Source organism: Chaetodon trifascialis, chromosome 15 (assembly GCF_039877785.1).
Source record: "Chaetodon trifascialis isolate fChaTrf1 chromosome 15, fChaTrf1.hap1, whole genome shotgun sequence".
Classification (NCBI taxonomy): domain Eukaryota; kingdom Metazoa; phylum Chordata; class Actinopteri; order Chaetodontiformes; family Chaetodontidae; genus Chaetodon; species Chaetodon trifascialis.
In genome coordinates this window covers 24,922,136-24,936,317 of record NC_092070.1, presented here as the reverse complement: position 1 = coordinate 24,936,317, position 14,182 = coordinate 24,922,136, and the positions used below count along the sequence as shown (strand labels likewise).

At 52.4% G+C, this 14,182-nt stretch overlaps 2 protein-coding genes across 2 annotated transcripts; one reads left to right on the top strand and one right to left on the bottom strand.

The window, feature by feature from the left end:
• The first annotated feature begins 119 nt into the window (after nt 1-119).
• On the top strand, nt 120-7,548 carry LOC139343593 (ras-related protein Rab-35). The gene is made up of 7 exons (XM_070981323.1): nt 120-263; nt 1,683-2,555; nt 3,920-3,970; nt 4,475-4,598; nt 4,729-4,853; nt 5,016-5,140; nt 6,292-7,548. Exons 2-7 carry the CDS (start codon nt 2,501-2,503, stop codon nt 6,439-6,441), a joined length of 630 nt encoding a protein of 209 aa, XP_070837424.1. The 5' UTR covers nt 120-263; nt 1,683-2,500; the 3' UTR covers nt 6,442-7,548.
• Nucleotides 7,492-13,377, bottom strand: anapc2 (anaphase promoting complex subunit 2). The gene is made up of 14 exons (XM_070981321.1): nt 13,009-13,377; nt 12,244-12,493; nt 11,831-12,152; nt 11,579-11,711; nt 11,187-11,421; nt 10,825-10,944; nt 10,621-10,738; nt 10,264-10,442; nt 10,043-10,184; nt 9,851-9,926; nt 9,487-9,690; nt 9,067-9,199; nt 8,730-8,971; nt 7,492-8,644 (listed from the first exon to the last, which is right to left on the bottom strand). The coding sequence occupies exons 1-14, from the start codon at nt 13,105-13,107 to the stop codon at nt 8,435-8,437; spliced, it is 2,463 nt and encodes an 820-aa protein (XP_070837422.1). The 5' UTR covers nt 13,108-13,377; the 3' UTR covers nt 7,492-8,434.
• Between the last annotated feature and the right edge of the window lie 805 nt (nt 13,378-14,182).

Here is a 14,182-nt window from a genome sequence, read left to right as displayed (position 1 = left end):
TCTGTGCAGTCGTACATGAAGTTTAAAATCTAGCAGTAGGCTTCGCGGAGGTTGCTGCCTGGTTTTTCCCACATGACGTGAACGCAGCATCAGATGATGAGAGTGGGTCATCAGCTGCAGACGGTCAGGTGTGGTCGGTCGGCGCGGAGACATTCCGACCGGAGCGGTGATCGAGTGGATCCCACCAGGACAAAAACAACGTCTGCGGCGGACCCGTGAACATGGCCCACCGGCAGAGCACCGAGTACACCAACACGTCCAGAGTAAGTTTCCTACAAATGGCGGCTTCAAAGTTTTTCCAAGGAGTGACAAGTTTTTTTTCTGACGTCTTGGTGGCAGGCCAGGGTCAGGCCCAGACACCGCCAGCCCGGACTGCGTCAAACATCTGGACGTTTTTAGCTGCTGTGGTCTCCCTGTGTCTCATGTTGAAGTAGCTGCACTAAAAGTTAACTTAAAGGACATTTTTGACTCGATCCGCTGTTTCGTTCCGCTCGTGGAATAACGTCAGCAGCAGCGACGGTCGTTAACCAGAGAAACCAAAAGTTAGAGACACCTGAAATAAACTGCCGTTCAGCGGCCGGATGCGACGCATTTGTGCGCCGAACTGTAGAACTTATATGAAGTTATTGTTCTCAAACACAGCAGTAACACGGAGGCTAAACGTAGGATCATTTCAGCGGATCCCAAAATTGAGAGATTTTCGAGGGAAGGTTGGCGGGACGTCCTCTGACGTAGAAAGCGTCGGGCAAGGTGAGATGTTGGTCACTGTCACGCAAACGTCTCAGCTACAGCCAGATCAGTAAAGATGGTGTCACTGCAGCTGTCCCTCTACAGCACGTAGACCCCCGACCTCCCGTTGAACCGGCGCTAATCACGGCGGATGTCCCGCGTCTGGTTGACCTGTGGCTGCGGATGATGTCGTCACACGTTCGTATGACTTCTACGCCAAACTACGTTCATAATCTGTGGGAAAAAATGAAATCAGCTCGTCTGTCGGGATGTGCTCATATTACAGGACTCAGGACTTTTCCTCACACTGCTCGGTCTGACGCAAACGGCATAAAGTAACTCTCAAATTTGATATTTTTATTAAAACGAATGAAGTTTGGGGCTCAGACAAAGCCGAGTTGAACTATAACTAATGTAAGACTCAACACGATGCTGAATTTATAACACGAAGTGTTTTTACCTTTGCTCATTCAAATAATCCTTAAATTGCACGTTTTTCAAACGGGGATTCGTGTTACCGTCTGAACACTGAAAGTATCACATCATTTGGGCTGGATTAGCTCACATTAGCAAGGTCCCATTAATTATTTTCAAAGGCAAAATGGTTTTTCCTGTTTTCGTGGAAAACTGTCCCAACGCTTGCGCGTCGGCCTCCGCTGTCTGACTTCCCTGTTTAGCCCAGTGGCAGTCAGGAAAAGGCCATGACAGCCACACCGTCCTGCTGTCAGAGCCTTTCTGCTGCTACCTCCTAACTCAGCTAAGTTGTAGGATGGGGGAGGATAAAACAGGATGAGGAAGTTATATTTAGTGACTCAGCTGTTGTTTGAGGAGCAGGGAGGGAGGTAAGGAGGGGCGCACGCCGCGTACAGCCGCTCAGCGTGAAATGACAGCCGTCCTGACAGATGTGACCTCGTCTAACCTCTCCTTACCTTTTTCCCTCTTTCTCTGTTCAGCGCCTCTTAAACCTGAGCTAAAGGAGCAAAGAGTGAGCCCTCCTCATCCTCATGTGAAGAAGCAGGGAACGGTCGACTTCTCACCCAACGGCCGGAGGAGCTGAAGTGAAATTAAGGGATCAGCTTAAAGGAAGCTCAGCAGATGTGACCACGAGCGAGCTGCAGCGGAAAAGAGGAACGTCTCGGTTTCTCTTCTTCAAAAGGGATGGAGTGAACGAGTGAGCGGCGGAGGAGTTCAGGCAACAGCTGGAGGCCTGAGCGGCTGTCATCTCACCGTCTGTCTGTCAGAGCGACAACCACGCAGTGCCAACCCCCCCACGCAGTGCCAACCCCCCCACGCAGTGCCAACCCCCCCCACCGTGGAACCTTAGAGGTGTGACTTGCATTCAGAGGAGAAGCAGGGAGTGAGCGTAGAAGTGAGTCGTCAGGAGCTGGAAATCCCCTGCAGGAGTGTCACTGGGCTGAACTGGAACTGAGGTGGAAGCCAGCGCTCCCTCGCCGCTCGCTCCCTCGCCGCTCGCCCGCCCGCCCGCTCGCTCAGCCGTCAGCATGAATCATCGACGCAGAGCCGGAGCTTCGTTTTTTGCCGCCTGCTGTGGTTTCACTGTGAAACCAGAGGACGTGTTGTGAACATCTGAACTGGAAGTCAAGGAGAAACCCAAACTGAACGAGCACAAGTTCAACTGGAAATGTCCTGCTGCTGTGCTGCTCTGAGCTGGTAGCACTGGGAGGAGGAGAGCACAAACTGGGGACATCAGAGACATCACCTCCTCCTATGAGACTCATCTGACGTGGACATCCAGCGAGACGCCGTCCACATGGCGGGGAAGGACTACAATCATCTGTTTAAGCTGCTCATCATCGGAGACTCCAGTTAGTGCCTTTTGATTCTTTCACAGTAACTGGAGTCACTGGTTCCCACAGCGTCTCAGCTGGTGAGGAGAAACCAGCAGATCTTACTGGGACAGCATGAAGAAGATGAGCTGTTTCTGTTTGTTTGAATGTGTGTCAGCTGATAGAAGCTAAGATAAGCTAAGATAAGCTAAGATAAGGCGTGTCGTGATCGGACCTGTTGAGGGTTCCTCTGAAACACACACCTGAGCGCTGCAGCTCCCTCCAACAGCCAATCAGAGAGAGCTTTTAGTTTTAGTCCACATGAAGGCTCGCCGGTGTGACCCGCCTGTAACGTGTGTGTGTGAGTGTGAGTGTGTGAGTGTGTGTGTGTGTGTGTGTGTGTGTGTGTGTGTGTGTGTGTGTGTGTGTGTGTGTGTGTGTGTGTGTGTGTGTGTGTGTGTGTGTGTGTGTGTGTGAGTGTGTGTGTGAGTGTGTGCGCGCGCACGTGTTTCCGGCTCGTTCTGTCCTCTAATTTTAGCATAAAAACTCCGTCTGATGATGTTTTGTTGAGGGTGAAACGTCACAGAAGCTCTGGCGGTCGTGGACGTTCGTCCCAACACGAGCTGGATGTTCCAGTGTTAGCGTCTCTGTGACATGACGGGAACATGCAACAGGAAGTACTGTCAGAAAACGCTGAGTCATCTTAGACTGCTGTCCTCACTGCAGGACAGTGAGTAGACTTCACTGGACTGCGGCTGTCCGCTGTGAAGGTGGACATCTGTTCTAGTCTTTTGACTTTAGAGGATTGTGTGTGTGTGTGTGTGTGTGTGTGTGTGTGTGTGTGTGTGTGTGTGTGTGTGTGTGTGTGTGTGTGTGTGTGTGTGTGTGTGTGTGCAGGTGACTTCCTGTTGATTTTCAGGTTCCTTCGGTGGAAGAGTTTCCTTGACGAGAGTCTCTGAAACGCTCTGGTGTGGTGGGAGGAGTTTGATTGGCGGCAGGTATCTACTGGTTTCAGGGTTCGTCTGATGATGGTTTCCAGCTGTGATCTGGTTTAACTGGACGTGTCTGGTCTTGTTTTATCAAACCTTCTGGTGATTGTGTGCTGTTTTTCCTGCAGCGTGACGTTTGATGTGTGATGTTGGTTTCCTGTTTGTCTGCACGCGTTCAGACTTTGACCAGTTTAAGACAAACAGATTCAGATCGTTCATTCCCAGTTCCAGTTCATTTCTTGTGTCGCTTCACGTTTGGTTTGTGCCCCCCCTCGCTGGAAGGGGGCTGTCGCTCAGGATGGGAGGTCGTGTCTGAGAGTAAACGCAGCGTCACTGCTGGCTCTTCCTGATTGGTCGCGTTCCTCAGAGCCAGTCCCTGTCTAACCTCGTCCTTCTGCTCTGTCTCTCTCTCAGATGTGGGGAAAAGCAGCCTCCTGCTCCGCTTCGCAGACAACTCCTTCTCAGGTCAGTAAACGCCTCATCGTTAGGCAGAGCAGGAAGTCAGTCCTGATTGGCCAGACACCCTCAGAGTGACACACCTGAGCCTCTGCTCGTAGGCACAGAAGTGAAAGCATTTCATCGAGTCATCTTATCTGCAGGCTGAGCAGAGCTGTCCTAACCTGTCAGACACTCCTCAGGGAGGCGGCTTCCCCGCTGTGGGTCAAAGGTCGACTGTAGGACGGAAACCCTTCGACGCAGAGCGACACAATAAATAAATAAATAAATCAAACGTGATCGCTTCATCCACAAAGATGTCTGTTCCTCAGAGAACACGTCTAACAGATTCCACCTGATGGACGTCTGCTCAGTCTGTCCCTCTGTCTGTCCGTCCCTCTGTCTGTCTGTCTGTCTGTCTGTCTGTCTGTCTGTCTGTCTGTCTGTCTGTCTGTCTGTCTGTCTGTCTGTCTCTCCCTCTGTCCGTCCATCCCTCTGTCCGTCCCTCTCTGACGGCTCACTCGTCTCCTGCAGGCAGCTACATCACCACCATCGGCGTCGACTTCAAGATCCGAACGGTGGACATCGACGGGGAGCGGGTGAAGCTGCAGATCTGGGACACCGCGGGACAGGAGAGGTTCAGAACCATCACGTCCACGTAAGACACCCCCCCCCCCCCCCCACACACACACACAGACGCGTTCTGCGCTCAGGCGCTTCGGTTTGAGGCCGCGGTCCGTCACTTCCTGTGTCGTCCGTCACTTCCTGTGTCGTCCGTCTCTCTCCAGGTACTACAGAAACACCCACGGCGTCATCATCGTGTACGACGTGACGAACCCCGAGTCGTTCGTGAACGTGAAGAGGTGGTTAAATGAAATCTCGCAGAACTGCGACAGCGTCTGTAAGATCCTGGGTGAGTCTGCTCTGACAGCTCTGACGCCTCGTGTTTCTAAGGTGCTGATTGGACAGACTCGCTAGGACCCGGACACCAAACCAAAGCTCGGACAGGCCGCTTCAGTCTTTGACTTCGTCCTGAAAGAGAAGAAATCAAACTCCTCTCTCCTTTTGCTCTCAGTGGGAAACAAAAACGACGACCCTGCCAGGAAGCAGGTGGATACCCAGGATGCCGTGCGTTTTGGGGAGTCGATGGGGGTCCGGGTGTTCGAGACCAGCGCCAAAGAGAACATAAACGTGGAGGAGGTAACCTGTCCTGTGATGTCACTGACGTGTTTGACCTGTAGACTGAAATGTGGTTGTTAGCGGTCGTCCAGCAGCTCTGAAGCCTCGCTGTCTGTCTGTCCCTCTGTCTGTCCGTCCCTCCCTCCCTTTGTCTGTCCGTCCCTCCCTCTGTCTGTCCGTCTGTCCCTCCCTCTGTCTGTCTGTCTGTCTGTCTGTCTGTCTGTCTGTCTGTCTGTCCCTCTGTCCGTCTGTCCGTCTGTCCCTCCCTCCCTCTGTCTGTCCCTCCCTCTGTACCTCTGTCTGTCTGTCTGTCCCTCCCTCTGTCTGTCTGTCTGTCTGTCTGTCTGTCTGTCTGTCCCTCCCTCTGTCCCTCTGTCTGTCTGTCCGTCCCTCCCTCTGTCTGTCTGTCTGTCCCTCCGTCTGTCTGTCCCTCCCTCTGTCTGTCTGTCTGTCTGTCTGTCTGTCTGTCTGTCTGTCCCTCCCTCTGTCTGTCTGTCCCTCCCTCCCTCTGTCTGTCTGCCTGTCCCTCCCTCTGTCCCTCTGTCCGTCCCTCCCTCTGTCTGTCTGTCTGTCTGTCTGTCTGTCTGTCTGTCCCTCCCTCTGTCTGTCTGTCTGTCTGTCTGTCCGTCCGTCCCTCCCTCCCTCTGTCTGTCTGTCTGTCCCTCCGTCTGTCTGTCCCTCCCTCTGTCTGTCTGTCTGTCTGTCTGTCTGTCTGTCTGTCTGTCTGTCTGTCTGTCTGTCCCTCCCTCTGTCCCTCTGTCTGTCTGTCCCTCCCTCCCTCTGTCTGTCTGCCTGTCCCTCCCTCTGTCCCTCTGTCCGTCCCTCCCTCTGTCTGTCTGTCTGTCTGTCTGTCTGTCTGTCTGTCTGTCTGTCTGTCTGTCCCTCCCTCTGTCTGTCTGTCTGTCTGTCTGTCTGTCTGTCTGTCTGTCCGTCCGTCCCTCCCTCTGTCTGTCTGTCTGTCTGTCTGTCTGTCTGTCCGTCCGTCCCTCCCTCTGTCTGTCTGTCTGTCTGTCTGTCTGTCTGTCTGTCTGTCTGTCCCTCCCTCTGTCCCTCTGTCTGTCTGTCCCTCCCTCTGTCCCTCTGTCTGTCTGTCTGTCCCTCCCTCTGTCCCTCTGTCTGTCTGTCTGTCCCTCCCTCTGTCCCTCTGTCTGTCTGTCTGTCTTCTCGCTCAGATGTTCATGGCCTTCACACACATGGTGCTCCGAGCCAAGAAGCAGAGTCAGAACCGAGCTGAGAGGGAACGCGAGCGCGAGAAGGACACGGTCAACATCAACGCCCAGAGAGACCGAGACCGCAGGAAGAGAGGGAAGAAGTGCTGCTGAGAGCCAGAAACACGGCCGAGGGACGAGGGACGAGGGACAAGGGACAAGGGACAAGGGACGCGCTCAGAGTGCTGCAGTCACAGCCCGGCTGACCCCAGGTCAGTCTGAGGGACGCACAGCCTGTCAGCAGCAGCAGCCTCCAGGAGTTAAAGGATCGTTCTGTGTTTCTGGCCTCTTTACTACTAACCACTCACAGCATGCGGCTGATTGGTCCTCCTCAGACGTCTCTGGTTCTACCTGCACAGGTGAAAATGAACATTTCTGCTGACGCCAACGTGATCTTAGAATTTCCTCTGAAACAGCAGAACTCAGTGTTTCAGGTGAAATTCAGTCACATTTCCTGATTGACTGTAACGAGGTCGTGACCTTCAGCCCAGCTGACGTCTCTGAACGTCTCCGTGTGTCTCAATGATCTTCTTCTTTTTGTAATCTGTTAATCTGCTGATTGTTTTGTCCGTCCATCATTCTGTCTGTCCAACGAGAACTGAGTGAAAGAAGCCGTCGGATGTTTGTTCTGACCTGGGATCAGCTGGCTCAAGACGTTTCAGCCCAGATTAACGTCAAACTCAACGTTCACGCCGTTCTCCAAACTGTCCCACTTACGGGGCCGATGGCAGGGACCGAGCCGTCCCTCCAGAGGACGTCCTCACATCTCGTCCTTGTGTTCGGCTCTCAGAATCATGTTTTCCTTCCTGTGCGATGAACGCCGCCTTCAGGGCCCGCTGTCTTAGACTGGACATCCGGCTTCAGACAATCCGTCAGAGGACACAAAGGGACATGTCTCTGCAGAGGGGACATTGTGGTGAATGAGGGATGAAGTGGCTGGTGTGGTCCTTTAACCTCCGACTACTGAATCACTGTTATGTGCTGATGTTTTCATGTTTGTCGTCTTAATGCAAAGTTTTACCACTGAGGGAACTAAAGTGTAACCGCGACACACTAACAGGTGTGACGAGCGCCGCCCACGTCTGAGCGCCTTCAGGTGAGGCCAGTAACCCGAGACGCAGGACAGCCAAAACCGCCGAGTCATCAGTTTGTTGTTGTTTTTTTAATGTAAATCTGTTGCCTAGCAAATGTGTCCAAATCCAAATAAAGCAATAAACAGACTTCCTGTGTGTGTCAGTGTCTCTCCACACGGGTCAGAGCTTCGACTGATGAAGAGGATCATTGTCTTCACAGCAACAGAGGAAATACAGAAACATGAGCAGGACGAGAAGATGAAGATGTCTCGTCTTCATCACGACGTCTGCACGAAGCTGAGCGAGTTCAGCCTCCTTCACTGCTCAACCATCAGATCAAACTGGAAAGAAAAACAGTAAAAATGTAAAACCCTGAATTTCTTCTGGTGTCCAAAAAGTAGCAGTAACAAAACCTCAATGTTCAAATTTCAGGTAAACGTTCTACATTTACTGCAGTACTTTAAGTAAAAGTACAAAAGAGTAGTTATATTCCACCTCTGAGTGAAGAAGAGCAGTTTGACAAACTGGCATCTTCCTCGTTTTGTGTAACGTCGTCATCATTAGCTCGCGGCCGAGTTCTGAACGTGAACACGTTTCAAACTGCTCATACATGCAGAACACGAGCCGCTCACTATAAATAACAGTGCAACAGGAAACTGGTCACACGCTTCTGTCATCAGCAACTCAGTTCAGACGAACACACGAGACCTTAAAGAGCTTTTTATTACAGAATACAAAAGTATTTTACATCAGTGTTCAGCACCAATAACCTTCACAAGAGCTGCAACATCAACATGGAGCGCTGCTGTTTGAGAGGGCGGGGGTGCTTTTATTTTGAAAACCAAACCCTTCAGAGGAAGAGCCTTCCTAAAATTGTGCTGCATTCTTGCTTCTTTCTGCAAAACAAGCTGTGATGAGCCGACAGCCTCAGTTAGCAGCTGTTCCAAAGAGCTGAGGAGCATCTTACAGATTTCCAACGGCACATGAATGCAGCGTCACCCCTGACAGTTTGTCCTCCTTGTTTTGCGCCTTCCTCAGTTGGACTTGGGGAGTCTGTAGACGCCCGCGGACACCATCAGCTGATGCTCCCGGACCTTCCTCTGCAGGAAGGCCTCCAGCTCATTGACATCCATCTCCGTGACAACGGGTCCCGTGGCGACGAACATCCGCAGCATGGAGTGGATGCGGTCCAGCGTCATGCTGTCCAGGTTGGTGAGCATGGCCTGGATGTAGGCCCAGAACAACTGCAGGGACGGAGAGCAGGGGGGGGTGAGAGACCGCGTGTGTGCGTGTGCGTGCGTGCGTGCGTGCGTGTGTGTCCTCACGCACCTGCAGCTTCTCCTCCCTCTGCTCAGACTGGGTGGTGGTGTTGGAGTCTCTCTCCTCGTCGCTGTCGATCAGCATCACGCCTCGCTCCATCTTCTCTTTGGACGAGCCCGTCTCCACCACGTAGTAACGTCCTCCCGCCTCCTCCCTCAGCACGCCGTGCTGCTGCCACAGAGCCAGCTTCCTGTGCACCAGCTCCTTGGGGGCGCCCAGCTTCACGCTCAGCTCCTCCAGAGTCCACGAATCTGACGGAGGACAAAGAGGCGACGGGTCAGCGATGGGCAATCAGGAAGGACCAGAATGTCTCAAACAAACCTGGACGTGGAGCGACAGATCGCACCTTTCTCCTGGAAGTGCAGGATGATGGCGGCGTGGATCGGGGAGACGGTGAGGTTGGTGAGGGTGCGGTCCTCCAGCTCCACGTCCAGAGTGACTGAGCCCAGGTGAGGCTTCCAGCTCAGCGTCCTCATGGCCTGAAACAGAAGACAAAGTGCTGCTGCTGCTGTGTGACTGTGTCTAAATCTAAACCTGAGGACACACACGAGCAAACCGGAGGCTGAAGACAACACGATGTGTTTCTTACAGCAACTCTGAAACCTCAGCTGTCATAGTGTCATTGAATGCATCACCAGGAAGGATTTATTATTATAGAAGAGACAAAGAAATCATGTCCAAATAAAAGAAAGAACTAAAAAGTGATGAAAGACAAAAATCTGAGACATGCAGACTCCCCCACAGAGCAGCCGCAGGTGAAGCTCACCTTGAGCTTCTCGTAGCGGTGCGTGTACGCCTCCATGGCCTGGCAGACGAGCGGGGGGAGCTCCAGCTTCTCCTCCTTCAGCTGAGGCCAGAACTCAGAGGACAGGATGATGGAGGACAGGGAGAGCGGCGGCTGCTCCTCCTCGCTCAGCCTCGATTCCTCCTCACGAATGTTACTGTTGATCCTCCGGGAGTCCGCCATGTCCTAACAGGAGACACAGAGGACAAAGACTGGACTGTGACTGTTCGTCTACACGGAGACTCATCATCAGCGTCCTCTGCTGTTCTGCGGTCAGGATAATGACGCACGCTGTCGGTTTAAAGGCGCCCGCGGTGACTCAAACATGGTGTCAGACGGTGTTTACCTTCAGCATGACCTCGCAGTAATGCATGTGAGACTCTCCGAACCGGAGCTTCAGCAGCTCCACGTTCCGGATTTCCCTGCAGACGGACAGCAGAAACCACAGCAGACTCTGAGTCTTCAAAATTCAACCACAGAAAATGTGATGAACGCTGGTTTGCGTCCGCGTGCGACCGTCGGAGCGCTCCGGTCGTACCTGGCCGTGTTGTAGTTGAGCTGGTGCAGCAGCCGGTCGGCCAGCACGGCTCTGTACTCGTCGATGAAGATGTCCTTGCTGCCGTAGATGCTGACCAGCAGGCTGATGATGTCTGACGAGCGCCGCTTCGAGCCCATCTTATCTGAAACGAAGCGTTCAACTCAGTGAAATCAGCGCAGGTGAACACGAGCAGGAGGAAGGAGGAAGGTGCGTTCACTGACCGGGGACGGCGTCGGTCGGGTCCGGGGTCCAGTCCTCGGGGTCGTTTCCTTCTTCGTCGCTGTCCTGCATCTCCAGAGTCACCGGGTCTCCTCTGGACAGCTCGGAGGCCAAGTCTGTACAGCCTTCAGCGTCTCCGGTCAGACCGGCTACGATCTGTCTCACCGTGTCCTCCCGAGTCCTTAAACACACCACAGAGGCTTTAACAGCACAGCTGAGGGACTCTGCAACGAGCTTCTGTGTTTGATCCGTTTGCTTTTATCTGAGCTTTGATTTTAGGTTTCAGGGGCCTTAAAGCTCTAAAGAGTCTGCTGATGTCACAGTAGAGCATGAAGATGAGGGGGAGTCACCTGACTCACCTGAGGTACTTGCGGATTGGCTGGCAGGCGACCTGCAGGATGACCATGGATGGGTCCAGCTCTCTGAGGGCCTTGATGGCCGAGATGTAAACGGTGAGGATGTCAGACGTGTGAACTCCTGCGAACGACGGCACACAGACTCAGAACAGAACAGCTTCCACAGACGCTCATTACTGAAGCGACACTGACGCGGCGGCCGCTGACCTGGGTGCAGCAGGCGGCTCTCAAACGCAGATTTGAGTGAAGTGAGGAGCTGCTGTCTCTGGTTGGTTCGTTCCAGACAAAACTTCAGATCTTCAATAGCAGCTTTGGATTCTGGGAAATCTGTAGGAGACGTGTGTGAACGTCAGAGAGAAAAGTTCCGAATCAAACACTTCTGCTGCAAAGCTCATCCACCCAGACTCACCTGAGCGGGTCCAGCACAGGTCCAGGATGTGCTGAGCCTAGCTTAGCACAAAGCCCGGCAGCAAAGGGAACCTGCTCACCTGCTCACCTGCTCACCTGCCGCTGTCACAGGTGGAAACATAAACCTTCCAGAACAGGAGAATCCCACCGTTTTCTCTCACCTCTGATGATACTGAAGAGCTCCTCGATCCTCATGTTGACGTAGATCCTGCAGAAGAACTGGTGCATGTGGCACCTCCACTGCTTCAGGACGGAGCTGGCATGCTGGCCAGCCTGAGCGCCGGGAGCGCCGGGAGCACTGGGAGCACTGGGAGCACTGGGAGCAGGTACCAGGCCGTCTCTGTCCGCCTCACTTGCAAACACTTTGCTCAGCCAACCCAGCACCAGCTCCAGCCACTGCACACAAAACATGAGGAAGACGTCAGCTAACAGCTGATGAAGAACCCAGACAAGACGTCACATGACTGAACCTCTGCTGACCAGGACAGACAGACGGATGGAGAGACAGACAGATGGACAGACAAACAGACAAATGGACGGACGGACATCTTACCTCCTGGAACTCCAGCAGGAAAGAGCGTTCGTACTCTCCTCGGCAGTGCTGCTCCATCCGCTGCTCGATGAGCTTGTGCAGGATGGAGGTGACGGCCTCGGAGCTGACCCACTCCAGCAGCTGCAGTTTGGAACTACACGCACAGAATTAAAGAAGCGAAGAAGAAACGTGAACGTTCAGGAGCGTCAGTTGGTTTGAAGGAGTAACTGCAGTCTGTGAATCTGAACATGGACGCAGTGAACTCTCACTCACAGGATGTGGCTGAACTCCTGCAGCTGCTCCAGGGCCTCCTGACACCAGCACTGCTGTGTTGGGACCGCGCAGCCCCGACAGACCCCTCCCTCGGGGCCGTCTGGAACCTCGGCCCCGTCCTCGGCCTCCCCCTCCTGGTTCATGTACACAGAGAAGGTCCTGCTGTAAAACTCCAGCACTCGCTCCTGCAGGACAGGGGAGGGGGAGAAGAGGAGGAGGGCTCTGATGATGGTGAAGGCGCGCTCCTGGAGGCCCCTGGGCCCCGGGCCACACAGACTGCCGTGGCCCCCGTCCTGCCACGTACCCAGCCTCTGCAGACCACCTACGAGGAGGAGGAGATGTTTGATTATTGATAGAAACAAAGACAACCGGCGATCAGCGCTGAACGTCTGCGCTTTGATTTTTCTACTTGCACAGAAAAGGTTCCAGTCTGCCCATCAGAGTCCGAAAGGCGGTGAGGAGAACCCAGGCCCTGCCTCGCTCCTCCAGCTCGTTCTCCGGCTGTTTGAGTCCAGACCAGAACTCTGGAACCACAGAGGAGGAAAGACGCATCGGCAAAGTCTCCAGCAGCCAGCCGCCGAGGAGCTGCCCAAGACCCTGACGGCAGAGGAGGTCCAACGAGTCCGACAGGCTCTGCTCCGTCACCGGGCATCCAGGGGACACCTGAAAACCAGGACAAAAGATGTGTCTCTGCAGGACTGTAGTCTCCAATATAGTTCAGCTGATCTCAGGCCTGTGAGGACGCAGGTCTGAGATCAGGGATGAAGGCACCTCAGAGAGGTTGACTTCAACTCCAGACCTGGATGTGAGTCAGAGTAAACTGTCCTTGGTCTTGGACTTTCGTTCAAGTCTACCGGTCTTGAGCTAAGCGTTGTACAGCGTCATCTTATGAGGAGGAGACCATTAACAGCTTCTTACGTTAAAACGCTGACAGTGAACATTGAGAGTTAGCAGCTGTCATTGTTATGCAAAGAGAAATGCGCAAACAGCGTAACGTGTGTGCCGAATTTTACTGATCACCATAACTAATCAGTGTACTGTCCTAAGTCACGTCCTGACCGCCGTGAACCATCGCTACAAGCAGGAAAACATTAAATCATGAAGAAACTGAACGGACTTCGGCTCCATGCTGGCCTCTGTCATCTGGCTGCATGAGTCCAGTGATGAAGCTCACTCACCAAAGCTGCGGTGACAGTTTCCCAAGCATCAGCAACACCCAGCTGTGGAACCGACCCCGAAATCTCTGCTGACTCCGATTCCATCACGATTTCCTCCATTTTCTTAGACTTTCTTCACAAACAGCGAACTAGCTGACCAGAGCAAAAGATTTAAACTGCGGGTTGTTCGTCGCGTTATAACGCCTCGCGCGTTTCTGTACAAGTACACATTGTGTCTTAGATAGGTTTTATTAATGTAACAATTATTGATCATATCAGGAAAAACCTTCTGTTATGAATGTGAAATATCGTATCATAGTTCTTCCTTGCGTGTCGCGCGTTAATGTTTTCTTCTTCTTCTTCTTCTTCTTCTTCTTCGCCGCTTTCTTCTTCTTCTTCTTCTTCAACGAGTTTCCGGCAAAGAGTTTTCCAAGACGCTCAATGGTGCCCTCCACTGTTAACAACACGAATGATTATTACAAACAACCATGGTAGGATCAGTATTTGTAATAACTGTGTCATTTGTGAGTTTTTATAACACTGTTAAGCAGACACGATCACTATACGTGCGTATTTATGACCAAGCGGAGTAGTACTTCCGGTGAGAACACGAAATAAAACCTATCAGATGTAGTTACAGACTATGGCCACCGGATGGCAGTGTGTGCACAGCACTGTAAGCGCTTTGGTTTTACAAATCACAGATATTATGCGTGTACATGTTACTTGCATCTGTAGTTTGCGGTGTTTTGAAACTTTAACTGTAAATATGTTGTTTAGTCACATTGCTCAGTCCTTTTTTTCTTTTGTCTTTTGTCCCCGTTGAGCTATATGTCCTTTTTCATTGAGTGCAATGTTAAAATCGTCAAATTCCTTGTATGCACACACACACTTGGCCATGAAGGCTGACTCTGATTCTGATCCTGATTCTAAATATAAACACGTTTCAACAATACCTCTTTTAAAATAATACTGCCAGAGAATGCGTGCAGTTACACACTGTGACCACTGGAGGGCAACGATCACTCATGATTGTTCATTCACGATAATCATTTTCACAGCTTTCAAGTCAGACCATAATAGCATGCACTGACTTCCGCCTAAGAAATTCAAAATAAAACATTCAAATTAGGCAGCAGTATTGATACGCCATTGGGCTACAGGAATAGTGTTGTTACGGCAGTAGCGGGCGTAA